At 41.3% G+C, this 14,581-nt stretch overlaps 1 protein-coding gene across 6 annotated transcripts in view; it reads right to left on the minus strand.

The window, feature by feature from the left end:
• The window catches only part of LOC147312090 (partitioning defective 3 homolog B-like), a 219,468-nt gene that overhangs the window by 167,535 nt on the left and 37,352 nt on the right, over positions 1–14,581 (minus strand). For 5 of the 6 annotated variants that reach the window (XM_086267748.1, XM_086267747.1, XM_086267746.1 and 2 more), the window contains exon 3: positions 2,455–2,608. In XM_086267748.1, coding sequence (XP_086123874.1) covers positions 2,455–2,608 — 154 coding nt within the window. Of the gene's footprint in view, positions 1–2,454; positions 2,609–2,900; positions 3,000–14,581 lie in introns of those variants that run through there. The other variant, XM_086267749.1, reaches the window with a different exon arrangement.

Below are 14,581 nucleotides of genomic sequence, written 5' to 3' on the forward strand. Positions count from 1 at the left end.
TTCCTTTGTAATTTGGTGGAGGATGAAACTTGTTTCTTTTCACTCACCTGTTTATGCACTGACCTGCAGGCTGCAGCTAAAAGGCAACGAGCTTCCTGAAGGACTTTTTGTTCCTGTCAGGAGAATCCTTTGAAATGAAATATTGAACAACACTGAGAATACACTGACCTCTCACAGTCTGTCAGGGCGAAATGGTTCCTCACATTTGCTTTGGGTTTTGTGACACCATGAAAAAGTCTGCCTCACTCACCAGAAATTACACCTTAAATAAATATCTTTGTAGACACTTTATGAAGTACTTTGTAATAAATTGAAGATAAACTGTTTAAATACACAAATAATAAACAGAAGTATTACATTTTAACCCTTTAAGACCTACCATAGAACCAAGTCCGCCAGAGCTTATATTATATTTTTACATGCTGTAGTGCAATTTTTGGGAGCATTTCAAGTTGATATAAATCAATACAACCATTATAGCCCAAATTTTAATAATATGTCTGCATTAAGTGCCTAGAAATTACATAAATGACAAAAAAGTGCAATAAACTACAAAAAAATGTAAAATCGTTTTTGTTTTTTTACCATATATTTCTAGTTAGAGAAATTTAAGAGGCTTATCCCTCAAAACTGTAAATACAAAAGTTGCACAAAATAGTTTCCACCACAGGAAATTTAAACTAAGTGTCTTCATAGTTTTATTTTTGAAATACACCAATTTTTATATACTGCAGGAAAAATGAAAATAAATATTATAATGCAAATTTGCAAAAAAACAGCATATGCATCAAAATAAACTATTTCCAGCAGTGCAATTTTAGTTCTAAGCATCCCAGAAACGACACAGAAAGTCATGAAGTCAAACATAAATTTTAAAAACACAAGTATAGGCTCATGAGGCCCTGATGGTAAAAAACTACATTTCCGCAAATTGACGTCACTTCCGGTTTCGGGCAGGACATGGAGGACATGCGATAGTTCGCGCTGATGGACGTAGGAAGTGTTACAAACAGCTGATCGGATCGGCAAACTGTTTCTGGAATATTATGTTTTTGTTGCTGCAAGTGCTTTTTATGCAGTTTTTGCAAAGCTATATGTGGAAGGAAACCGTGACCGAGGACAAGCTGATGGCATAAGATGTAAGTACAACTCCTCCAGTTTCATATGCAAAAAAAAATATTGCACTAGCTTACGTGGTTGCAGTTCTACAGGGGTTTAAAAATAGTTACGCAAAACGGAGCGTGTCTGCTCCGACCGGCTTTAAAGGGTTAATATTCGCTCTAAGATCATGTAACGCAAATCCCAAAACAACTGACTTGTCAAACATTACTCCCAAAATTTGCGACTCTTTAATGACAGCATGTGGTTATTATCCAGTAAGTTTTACTGGATTTAAAATTTGACTGTAAAACTAATATTTCATGTGACTTATGATCAGGATTCTTACTTTTTTTAAATCCATACAAGAGCGCAGCAGCACTGGAGCTGTTCTCTGAGTTACTCACACCAGTCTTTTTTACAGCACACCATTAGCTAGCTAGCTAAGCAGTCATGCAGTTAGTTTTTCCTGGTTCCCAGAATGTGAACAGCTCAGGTCTCTTATTTAAATGAAAGAAGATATTGACTGATTTTGGTCACGGAGAGCTCAGGACACCTTTGGCTTCTTCAGTGACAATTAGAAAGCTTCACTAAGTTTTATTGGTGTAAGCTGGGGTTCGCAGACAATCTGCTGTGGGGGTCAAACAATGTCTTCATTTCACATATTCTGGATAATCTGAGATAATCTGTGTAGCTTTTCTTTGCCTATATCAAAACCACTACTTCAAACTCGGTGGCTGTGCTGGTGGGGGCAGCGGTAGGTGCAGGTGAGGCTGTTTGGAAGTTGCCAGCCTGCTCCACTCCGTGTCCGTATGTTTGTGGGAACTTCAAACTCCTACATTTATCCATCACAAATAAGAGTCAAAGCCTCAATTTAACCCTGACCTAGTTGTTACCTAAACCCTGAAACAAAATCTGAACTCAAAGGAGTTTGAAAAATGAAAAAATGCAGTTGCTGTAATGGTCTAAAACTCAAACGGGTTCTCACAAAGACAGCTGGACATGTTTTTATAAATAGACTCACTCATGCTGTGAAGATGAGCTACAAAAACATGGGTTACGCTCTTTTCAAACAGTGATTGCAATAGTACCCACTACCCACTTGTCAGTGTAAGCTGCCTCATGCTTAAATATAATTGCCAACTTAGTCCACATTAATTGCTCCTTAAGTGCATTAATATAGCTGTGAAGAGGAATCAGTGTGTAGATCAGGAGTTATATTAGCAGCTGCAGTCTTTCACACGCAGGTGGTTCCCTGCTTAGTTTAGTCCATTATGGCTGATGTGAGCACCGACACACTGGCCTGTTTGCTCAGAACACATTTCTGCTTTAGACGGAAACACAAATATTACTCACTGGACTTGAGTGCTGAGGAATTGACTTCAATCTCTCCTCCCGTGATTGGCTGGAAAACCGAGAGCTCAGACTGGTAGTGGTCAGGACTCGGGGCCAGGCTTGTGTTAGCCGTGCTCCTCTGCTGGGCTTCATGTTCCTCATAAACCGCCATCAGCTTACAGGAAAACACACAAAATGCAGCAGGTTAGGTTTTTCTGCTTTTGGTATTTTCACATTTAAACAATAACTGCAGCAGAGTAAAGCTTTAGGACATAATATCACAAGTTTTTTACTACCTATTGTAGAAAACAAAGCAGGTTTAAGAGATAACAACCAACATATGGATATCAACAGTGCCCATACTTCACCATTAATCCATAAACAGCCTGCTGGCTTCTTTAAATAAACCACAAACAATAGAAGCTCTGTTTGGTTTACTGCATGCACAAGCACTCAACATGTGTTACCTTGTGGATGAGCACGCTATAGAGGACATCCAACGAGCCCAGCATGCCTGTGACAGAGCGTGTCCTACTGATTAACCACTGACTCCATTAATGTCCTCTGTGCATGTGTGCGCACTGTGCTAACTCTAGCTGGGTTATATAGTGGGATCCCTGTCTATTGAGCACTGCACCGAGTCTGTGTTTAGCCTAACGTTGCACAGAGCTCGTCCACACTGTGTTCTAGGGGCCTCCACGCACAGTCTGAATAGCCCTGTGTGCATGTGTGTGTTTATGTGCATCGTGTCCATAGTGGCTAAGAGTAAAGAAAGGAGACTTTGCCAGCAAAGCCAGAGGCTTCATGTGACAGTGGACACAACAACAACTAGGATTTGTTTGCTGTCTCTTACTCAGGCAGATGCTACTATGTTCCCTCAGTGCAATCTTTTTTCATGGACTGGGATCAGTGGAACAATAATCTACCAGTGTATTTCTGTATATCTGGGTTCTTTGGCGATATATTTTGATGTAAAGTTTTACTAAAAGTTACTGTAATTCCACAATCATAACATCACTGTGTACAGCCCTTTCCACTGTGTGTTGCTAGCAGACCCCACCTTTCACCCTTTATGATTGGGACGCTGCATTAGCTGGCAGCAATTCACAATTGTAATTAATACAACACTCCAGAACCTCATTATTATAACTTTCTCATATACAACAGGCACACAGGAAGAGGCTAGCAACAAGTAAAATAAGGACCAGGTCCACAGTTAAACTCTCAGTTTTGAGGGAAGCAATTAAAGTGACAACTAATAGGAGTGAATGACACTGCAGACTGACATGTAAGTGGTTGGTAAATACATTAGAGGTGTCACCTACGCAACTGGAGCCTGGACTGTCAGCTAGTGACAAATTGTCAGCTTTCTGTAGAAGAGGCTTAGTGTGACAGGACTTAAGGACCTGCCTGAGTATCCACCTGTTTATAGTCTCACAGTAATTCAAAGACACCTCAGTGTTCTCCCTGGGCTCACTGTTTGTGGAGAGGTCGGTGTTAACATTTGTTGGGATGCTATTATTTAACCTCCTAGGACCTGGCGTCCACATATGTGGACATCACATTTTGGGTTATTTAGACCAAAATACTCAATTTTGCTCTACAAGGGCCTGATATCCACTTACGAGTACATTATACTGCTACTGTTCTATCGAAATTTTAAACAAATATCCTCATATGTGGCTCTTATTTTTCCTAAGAAACAAAAATCAGGTAAAAAAAAATATCTGGTCATTCTTTGTTTTTACATTCATTGGGTCCCAATCAGCCCAAATATCAAAGAGAAATCAAAAATGCTGCCGTGGAAGAGTTCGGGTCTTAGGAGGTTAATGTAACAACTTGCTGTCAACTCAATCGTAGAAGACCTAGAAGTGTATCTTTACACTTCTACGTCTGCTGCTCAACCTGAAGCTACAACAATAAAAACACAGATGGGGGCGTAATAAGAAATGATTCAGCCTTTAATGCGTCTTTACTAAATGCAGTAAATACGACTTGAGATGAATAACTGTTTTAACAAATACTAAGTCAAGATGCAGAAGCAGCAAGTGAAAAACTACATACACCTGGGAACTAAACAGTTTGTGGAACCATTTTTAGCAGAAGTAACTGGAAGCACTCATTTCCTGTATGACTTTATCAGTCTGTGACATTACTGTGGTGGAAATTTGGCCCACTCTGCTTAGTAACACAGACCCACCACAGCATTTCAATGGGTTGAGGTCTGGACTTTGACTGGGTCATTACACTAACTTCATTCTTTTCTTTTTCAGCCATAGATGTGCAGATTCACAACTGCTCCTGGGATCATTGTCCTGCTGCATTGCCCAATTATTCCCAAGCTTTAGCTGTCAGACAGCTTCATGTTTAGCTCTACAATACTTTAGTATACAGACGGGTTCAGGTCCTGTGGTGCAAAGTGATGTGTTGTGCAAATCCTGATCAAACGTCTCCCCTTTGGTCAACTTCTTGCTCCAGAAGTCTTGCGGTTTGCTCAGATCAGGTCTTGTCATGTTCTCTTTAGAGAGAAGAGATTTTCTCTCCCAGTCTGTTTGGACTGTCATGAACTTGAATACAGCTGAGATAGTCGTTTTGTTTTCTGTAGGTTTTCCGAGCTTTTCACAGTCTGACCTTGGGCTGAATTTGCTGGGACGTTCACTCCTGGGAAGACCGGCCTCTGTCTTCAATGTTGTGAATCCGCATTCTTACTGCAGACCAATTAAATTCAGACAGTTTGGAAATAGACATTCCTGGGTTGATGAGCAGCAACAACTGGCTCTCATCACCTGGATCATTGCTCCCAATCAGCAAACGGCCAAAACGCCTGCTTTTATAGAGGCGGCATGACTTATTGATGATCAGTTAATCCAGCGCATTTCATTATTAGCGCATGGTTCTACACTTTGGCTTCGTTTTTGTTAAACAAATTATAACCTGTCGGATTTTTAGTTCATCATAATTAAATCATTTTAAATAATTTTATTTCCTATCATTTAAAGAGGGTGTACTTTCTTTTTCCCCATATCTGTACATACTTTTGCTTTTTCTCCTGGAAGAGCCAAATAGTATCAAGTTACACAATATCGCACCTTTCTTGCCATCTTCCCAGCAAATCTCACCAGCTATTCAGCACAATCCAGGCCTCTCCGTCTTTCACACATTCATGTTCTGTCACATTCCCCACTTCCATCTGTCTAACACAGATTTCTCTCTTTGTCTTACTCAATTTTTCCTCTCATAACAAATCTCCGTTTTTTGCCATATTTCTGTTGACATTGTAATCCTTTTCCCCAGGTCATTCCCAACCTTTTGGTGCCACGGCACATATTTCACATTAGAAAAATCACACGGCACACCACCAACCAAAAATGTGACAAAACGCATATTGATATTTTTCCCCAAACCAGACATAGTAGAATTGGCTCGGTTTGTCCCCAGTATACCCCTTTTGGTTTATTCTGACCACTACTCACGCTGGGCCTTCACCTGTGTCAGAGTTTTCTCCAGGACCAGACTGACTACTTTTTCTTTTCAAATATTTATCTATTGCTATTACGCGCTGTATCGTCTCACAGCGTGACTATTGTGTAATTTCTGCTTCGTCTTCTTCTGTTTACTAGCAGCTGGCAACCCATTTAATTAGAGCAGGTAGTTGCACTGCCCTCTAGTGGAAGAGAATATAATTGTTCAACCCATTACTCACGCCAACCTCCCCAACCTTTTGTGCTCCACGGACCGGTTTAATGTCAGACAATATTTCATGGACCGGCCTTTAAGGTGTCGCGGATAAATACAACAAAATAAAACGATACGACCAAGACAAAAACGGTGGGATTTTGTAAACATTATAATAAACGTGAATTCACTGTGTAATTGTGTAACTTTATTAGCAGCGTCCTCCAGAAATGCACCAACAACACTGAGAGTAACATCCTCCTCTCTGCCCCTTAATGCTCTCAGGTCGCTATGGTAACACATAAACATTTCTTTCAAAATAAGACGCACGACTACAAAACGGAAAAGACCCAGGGAAACCGAGTTAACAATAAAAACCCTGAAAACCAAAAATTTCACACCCGAGCCTCCACTCTCGCGGCCCGGTGCCAAACGACTCACGGACCGGTACGAGGCCGTGGCCCGGGGGTTTGGGACCGCTGGTTTAGGGTACCAATCAACTGGAAGATGAAAAAAACCCACTAAATGTGATGAAAGGGATGTTACTTTTATTTTGGACCCTGTTCCAGTTTTTCTTTTCATTCTGAACTTCTACAATATGGATACAAAGTACCTGCTTGACACATATCAAAGAAATGTACCATCAGAAGAACATTTAACTTTCTGGATGTAAGAATCAATATTAGTGTCGAGTAAGAGAAATCCCTCCAACATGTTTAAGAGGACGGGACAAACTGACAGACAGTTAAAAAGATAATACTTCCAGCCATGTCTGTGTTGGCACAACGTAACAAAAAGAGCTCACATTCCTCACCAGAAAACTGCTTAAGAACAAGACTAATAGCTTCCAGATGAAAACACGCACAGAGCCGTGGCAGAGATCGTTAAAAAAAGAACATCTGAAAGGATGACTGGAAGAAAAATGTGTAGACAAATTCAACAGAGCCTTGCCAAGTCTCTTAAAAAGCTGAGGGGGGAAGAAAAGAAAGGCAAGCGGAGCAGATATGGGAGGACTCTGCTTCTGTTCTGTTCAACAGGGAACTCAAAGACCTGCCAAACAAAATGACACCACAGCCTGAGCATGGGAGGAAGAGCGGGATGAGAGAGACGGAAAGGTGAGACCGCACCGAGCGAAAGCACCGAAAAAGACAAATGGGCACAGAGAACGTGAGAGACGGAGACGAGAGAGACTTATAAAGATAATAACGAGGCAGACTGACAGATGTGTGGTACTGTAAAAACCTTCAGGATGTCAGAGAGCAAAAAGCAAACCTGCAACTGGAGACTGTCAGAGAGTCACTGTGTCAAATGCAATGACGTGTAAGCAAAATGAAAAGTTACACGCTGCCAATCCCAGCCCTGCTCACCCGTCACCCGCCGAGCACACACATTTTATTTAGAGGAAATTTGAAAACTGATTCCCTGTCACACATCTGAAAAATATTGAACAACTTGGGTCAAAATTTGACTCATTTTATTACCACGAACTGTAATTTTTCTCTCTGCGACTCTTCATCTCAATCGTGTAATTATATATATAATATTTAACCTTCAACATCTAAAACTCAAAGAAGACAATGGCAGTAAAATTTTGTTTATTTCTTTCTTCTTCTGTCAAACACACATTTTACTTTGATCGTGTTGCTGACAGCATCATGTAGAAATGTCTTTTAATTGTCTGTGAGTCTTAATTCAAAAATACTTTCTTATACTTTGTTCTTTTTTAGAGGCAGGTGACAAGACTTACACGTCACATTTAATCGTAAGCCTTTGCATGTTTCCATGATTCATTCTGATCTACATACTGAACATCTAATTTTTGGCACCAAGTCTTTTCATAATAAAAGACGTGTAATTTTAGGCCTTTTATTTTTAATTAATACTTTCACAGTTTACAAGTGAACGACCCTCTGTTATTATTAGCAGTTTAGCAAACAACAGTAATCACTGACTAAATAAAATCTAAACATGTGAATCACTTTTACTAATAAAGTAACTTCACTTCAGTGTTTTACATGATGCACCATGTTTACACTGCTCAGCACTTCCTAATGTGAGTGAGTGCAGAGCCGCCTCTGTTATGAAGTGAATGAAACTGATATGGGTAAATTAATAGCAGTCCAGAACTGGCGTCGGTGCACATGCACACACACACACACACCTCCATTACCATCTTTTTCCGCATGATATGCTTTTTAATCGGCTCGATTAAAGCCCGATTGATTGGTTTGGTGTGGATCGATAAAACGCCTCAATCAGGAAAAATGCACGAGTACATCCACGGCTCGCAAACAGTATGTGGACTCTCACTTTCACACCCAAACAAAACAATCTTTAAACACGCTTAAGCTATCCGCACACCACTGACCTTTGATTTCCACTCACAACCACTTACCATAAAAAATCCATGATGATGAAGTGTGTATTTGTGTGTCTGTGTGCGTACTTTGGCATCTTATCCAGTCAGCAATATCCGTAGCAATGACCACTCCATCACAGCTGCATCAGAAGAGTCATACATGACCACAACTGTGAGTATTTCATGAATAGTTTATGGATGTTGTTTTACTGATTGTTTTATAGGCTGGTTTTGGAGATAGCTTTGGGTGCGATACACATAGAAACGAAAATTAAGGAAAAACAAGATCGACAAATAACAATTTTCCATTTTTCTTTTTGCAAATATGCTAATTTACTGCTTTTCATGATGCCTTTCTTAAAAATGTGAATAATAAACTCAGATGAACCAAATAAAACGGTGAATTGAGGATAATAAATAAGTGTGCCAGGCCCAAAATTCACAGAACTTTTATTCTGACACCACAGAAGAAAGACACACAAACAAGCACACACACACTGACAGAGGATAGACTGACAGCACCACCTAGTCACGCTCAAACAAAACTGCACCCTCCAAGCCCCACACACACACACACACACACACACACACACGCACACACACACGCACACACACACACACACACACACACACACACACGCCTGACCCTCACAGTCTGCTTTTGTGTCATTTATGAGTCTACTACTTCGACAAAAAAGAGATAAGTAAAGACATGACCCAGAAGCAGAGGAAAACACAAACACTTCATCACATTTTAAAACTACCAGACAACTTTACAAGCTTGCGATCCTGTTTTATCTGTTATTTCACTCCCTGCTCTTTAAGTTATTTAGGTGTAGTGCCAAAGTTTAAAAACATGTGACATAATTGTGATGCACCAACCACAAACATCTGGTTTGCTGCTGTGGGCAGCTACGGTCACTCGAGCAGCAGATTAAAGCTAAGCTTGAGGAACAACACTCAGGAGAAATAATACTTTTAAAGTGGAGCGAGTTTCTATGTACTGACCATAAAAATATTCGTGCATAAATTTTGCAGATTACAAAGAGAATTTGAATGAACCCTGAGGCAGGTCAGCTCTTCTGTTCGAGGCTACAAGTTGGCCTTTCTTCTTTCATCAGCAGATATTCCTGCTCAGCCCCGTTTCCCCCTCTGGCATCACTTTGCCTTCCCTCCTTTGCTTCCCACTTCTCTCCTCCCTGCCTCCTTTCATTTTACACTGTTTTTCCACGGCTTCTTTCTTCGGCTGAGCCGCTCTCCCCTCTGACATGGTTCTCTGAGTTTACCGTAGATTTAAGTCTGTGCTTGTCTTTTAATCTCATCAGAATTAGAAACCAAAGTTTGGGAAAAAACTAGAAATGCCAATTATGACTTACTGACCTGCTTATAATGGTATTTTTACTAATGTGTCATTTTTGACTCTATGTGACTCTTTTCTATGTTCACAGTAGGCTGACAGTGCCAACACTCAGCCTCCTGCTAGATGCACCTATGGTACCAATTTTAAAAACCCTACATCGTCTCGTAGTCGAGTCATCGCATTCAAGAACTCAGGTGTCCACTCATCGAAGGACACTCGTTTCTGCCGCTTTTATCCACAGCTCGCGAACGAGACCCCCGAACTGCTCCACCTGGGGTACGTGGACACTTCACCAATCAAATAATCCAAAAACCTGACTTCACTTTGATGTAAAGCAGAAGGGAATAGCCAAGCGTGGATTTCATTGTTGTGTTTGAAGCTCACCACACTGTTTCTCGAGTGTTTTAACCACAGAGCTCCATTTCTGCCCAAATGTGTACCTGGAGGAGTAAGTTATGGCTGTTCTATGTCACGTGACATGTAGGTTTAGCTTTTCTGTGTTTGTGTTTTGGTTGAGGCTCAAGAATGTAAGTAAAGGTGTGCGATGCTGATTTATTTCCTGTTTCACGCCGGAGCAACAAACCAGTGTACTGGAGGAACATCCAACTCACACTAAAAAAAAAAAAACCTCCACTGTAACATTAGACCCATATACAAAGCATTTTACACATCTGACAGTTATTTATGATGTTACTGTATTTATTTGATCACATAAAAGGTCAGGAAAAAACATGCGAGACATCTGACAACCAGTCGATACTTTTAAGGTCTTATTTTGAGAATATTAAATGTTTTAACAGTTGTAAGATCCGCTGTGATGTTCTGAGTTATAGTGGCTCCTTACAAATCGGCTGATGTAAATCATCATGTTCCAGCACTCTGCTCTATTGGATATCCCCACACAGCAACAAAGAGCTTATCGATTAACACATGAATCTGATACACCCGCGCTCGCTCTCTCAGTCTCGATACTCTGTTTAATCTGACTGTTTTATTCCTAAGGGTTCGCTTTTGTCCCCTACCGTGCGTTTTTTATTCTCTTGCATGCTTTAAAATGAGTCAAACATTAACAACAGAACACGGATGAGAAAACATTCGCTCCCAAAGGATGTAAATGCTAACCTTACGCATAAATGCCAAAGGACAGGGACAAAAATATTTATACGCACACACAGACGGACAAACTGAGTATGACCTCTCTGCTACAATCGATCCGTTGATGTGCTAATCGATAATTAGGATGGGGTTGTGTCTGTACGGAGAATATAGATGAATGAAATTCCACTGCTCAGCAGTTTCAGCGGTGTGTAGGTGTGTATTTGTGTAGTTTCGTGCGCATGTGAGTTCTCTTCCTCTATTGATCTCCAGTCACCTTGCCTCTCAGCAGAGCATGAGAAATCCAGACAAAACAGACAGGAAGGAAAAGATGAATGGGAGGCAGAAATACTGCGAAGAAAGAACTCAGACACAAAGACAAAGAGGGTCCACAGACACACAGTTCCAACTGTTAGACAGCCAGACAACAACGCACACGGAAACATATTATAGCTGACATACAGAGTTATCTAACGACAGAGAAAGCAGAAAAATTGAAACTGTCGCGAGTAAAGCAGCGCAACTGTTCGGTGACTTTTTGAACTTCAGTGTCTGTCACAACGCCAAAATATAATGAAAACTTCTGTCCTACAGATGGTGTGTGTACGCCTCTGCATTCATATTTGCGTGCATGACTGTTTGTATCCCCACATATATGCATTTATGTTTGTGCATGAAAAAGAATATCTGTGTGTGTGTGTGTGTGTGTGTGTGTGTGTGTGTGTGTGTGTGTGTGTGTGTGTGTGTGTGTGTGTGTGTGTGTGTAAACCATCTACCACCATCTCCCCGAGGCTGTGTGTAGACCACGATTGGCCATATGGAACAGCATTATGGAGACACACTGGCACAGATGGACACATTCTGTACTGGCCATATTCTCAGTGATCTACCAGTAGCTGTCTAAAAAAACAGCACTCATAAGCCAGAAGAGCCTGTAACCAGTGATAACTGCTTAGGCACCTGCTGAATGAAAATGAGGGAAATCATCAAATCTGTGTTATTAACTGATAATGATCGCGCCGATTCGAATATTCTGGACAAGTGTTTTCAAGCTGGTCCTGCACCAACCAACCAGTACCTGGTACTCCACTACAGTAGCTTAGTATGATTTACAATTTAAGAGACACTCTAATTATTCTTATGCTGGAACAACAATTCACCCAGAGTCTGAAACCAGCTATTTTAGTTCCCATCACCTTCCTTTCAAACCAGCTTTCTTCTGTCTGCCCTCCCCTTGTAAAGAAAAGGTCTGAACAGGAGGCTGGGAGGGGTTTCTGTCTTCACAGCCAGAGCTGTGTGCCTGTGATGACCTTATTACGGATATTAGCTCTAAATGATACAGTGTGCAGAGCCAAACGTGCATTGTCTGAAGCCAGCACTTTAGAGCCTGAGCTTGTGGATCACATGGACTACTCGCCCATTTCCTGATCTCATTATTTGGAACTCTGGCTATGTTTAATATCATTAATCTTTAGACAAGTATACACAGTTGTGGTCAGAAGTTTATATGCACTCATCATCGGCTTGAATGGTCGATGGCCAATTAGGGTTTTTAATGATTTCTTTGAACTGTTCATTTTCCAGAGTGGAAGAATTATACAGCATGCATTATTAATGATTTAAAAAACAAGAACTGAGTGCACAAATTAAGAATTTATTTTGGATTTTGTTTAATCCACATGGGACCAAAAGTACCCCACTAATATTTGGTTGCACCTTGACCAGATTCTTGGTAGGCATCAACACGTTCCTGGCATAATTCTGGATGGAAGTTTGACCACTCTTCTCGCCAGTGGCTGAAACAGAATTTATTTAACTAGGCGGGTTTCCCCAGCATGGACTTTTCAGTATAATCTACAGATCTTCAGTAGGGCCATTCCAGAAGCTTAATCCATTCCAAAACCAGTTTTTATCCAGGTTTGGGATCATTGTACTGCTGAAACACACAGTCAGCATCTAGCTGTTGATTTGAAGTGAAGATGAGGAAATTGGACATAGTCCTCCTCCTTCATTATTCCATCCAGTTTGTGAATGTACCAGTACCACTGTGGCTGTACTGGATGATGCTACACCAGCATGTTTGGCACAGTCCACTAGTCACGATTACGTTGTCTATCAGAATTGTCGACGACAAATTTAATAGTCGACGCGTCGTTTAAAGCCTTGTAAGATCCTGAAAGACGCAGGAATAAGTAGTAGGATTTAAGAGTGTAATAACGGACTGAAACAGAAGATGGCGGTACTGCATGTACAAAGTTGCCAGCTGCTGTTAAACCCAGAAGAAGAAGAAGCAACTCCGGTATCGTAGCTGTGTCCAAATTCAGGCCGCATCCTTTGGAGGCCGCATTTGAAGGCCGATTACGTTACAGCGACGTGACGAAGGCTTTCCAAATTCAAAGACTTCTGCAAATTCAGCCGACAAATGCGTCCTACTTTTCCCCAGATTTGAAGGATGGGTTGGGTGTATCCTTTGTGGCCCAGCCGATCCCAGAATCATAGCACGGCTCAGCTAATTCCAGTTTCCAACAATGGCGCCAGCTATATTACTCTTATTATTCTTTCTGGGTGACAAAATAAACCTTTAACATATTTTCAGGCGAGAATGTAGCTGTGTAAACTTCAAATATCTGCTCGGTTTATCAAGACATCACATTTTTGCAAAAGTGCGCTGACGTTTTCGGAGACGTCTGTTACCCACTAGCTCGATAGCTAGCCGGGGCCAAGGCTCACTAGAGCCGGCGAGAACTGCGGACTCCCGGCAAATCGTTTTCAAACTCCCCGCGGACTTTCGCTACTCAGGTTAAGCATGATATATAAGTCACTTAGATAACTTAAAACTGTTATTGTTTGGCTTTTTTTAGTGTTTTATTTGTTCCTGAGTAAATCGGTTTGGATGAGATTAAAGTTATAGTTTTTACACAGCTGAATAAACGTCAAGCAGACAGCTGATTATCAGAAGTGTGAGATGCTGGAGAATATACTTCAGTTTCCTGTTATATTTTAGATAGCAAGGAGGAGACGGCTGAGTTTATTAAACTCCACTGAGACAATCTGCAAATTTTATTAAAAGTTTAATAAACTCCGGGTCGGGGATGAGTTCCTGCCCCAAGTGGAGGAGTTTAAGTATGTCGGGGTATTGTTCGCGAGTGATAGGAGAAGGGAGCCGGAGATCGACAGACAGATCGTTCCGTTGTGGTGAAGAGAGAGCTGAGTGTAAAAGCGAAGCTCTCAATTTACCGGTCGATCTACATCTCTACCCTCACCTATGGCCACGAGCTGTGGGTTGTGACCGAAAGAACGAGATCGTGGATACAAGCGGCGGAAATGAGCTTCCTCCGAAGGGTGGCCGGCCTCTCCCTTAGAGATAGGGTGAGAAGTTCAGCCGTCCGTGAGGGGCTCAGAGTAGAGCCGTTGCTCCTCCACATTGAAAGGAGCCAGCTGAGGTGTTTAAGCTAGAGGAGGTGGCTGGCGAGAGGAAGGTCTGGGCTTCTCTGCTTAGGCTGTTGCCCCCGCGACCCGGCCGGATGGATAAACTATTATCTTGTCTTTATTTTTAGTTAGCAAATACCTTACACACTTCAAGCTGTAAGCTAATGATAGTTATACAAGAGCAGATGCTGCTGGTGCAATAAGCTGTACGTTTTACGTCCAATGGATGC

The sequence above is a fragment of the Aulonocara sp. 'chitande type north' Nkhata Bay genome, linkage group LG16 (genome assembly GCF_057382095.1).
Source record: "Aulonocara sp. 'chitande type north' Nkhata Bay isolate Kocher_YH1m ecotype deep benthic linkage group LG16, A_spYH_male_GT1.1, whole genome shotgun sequence".
In the NCBI taxonomy this organism is placed as follows: Eukaryota; Metazoa; Chordata; class Actinopteri; order Cichliformes; family Cichlidae; genus Aulonocara; species Aulonocara sp. 'chitande type north' Nkhata Bay.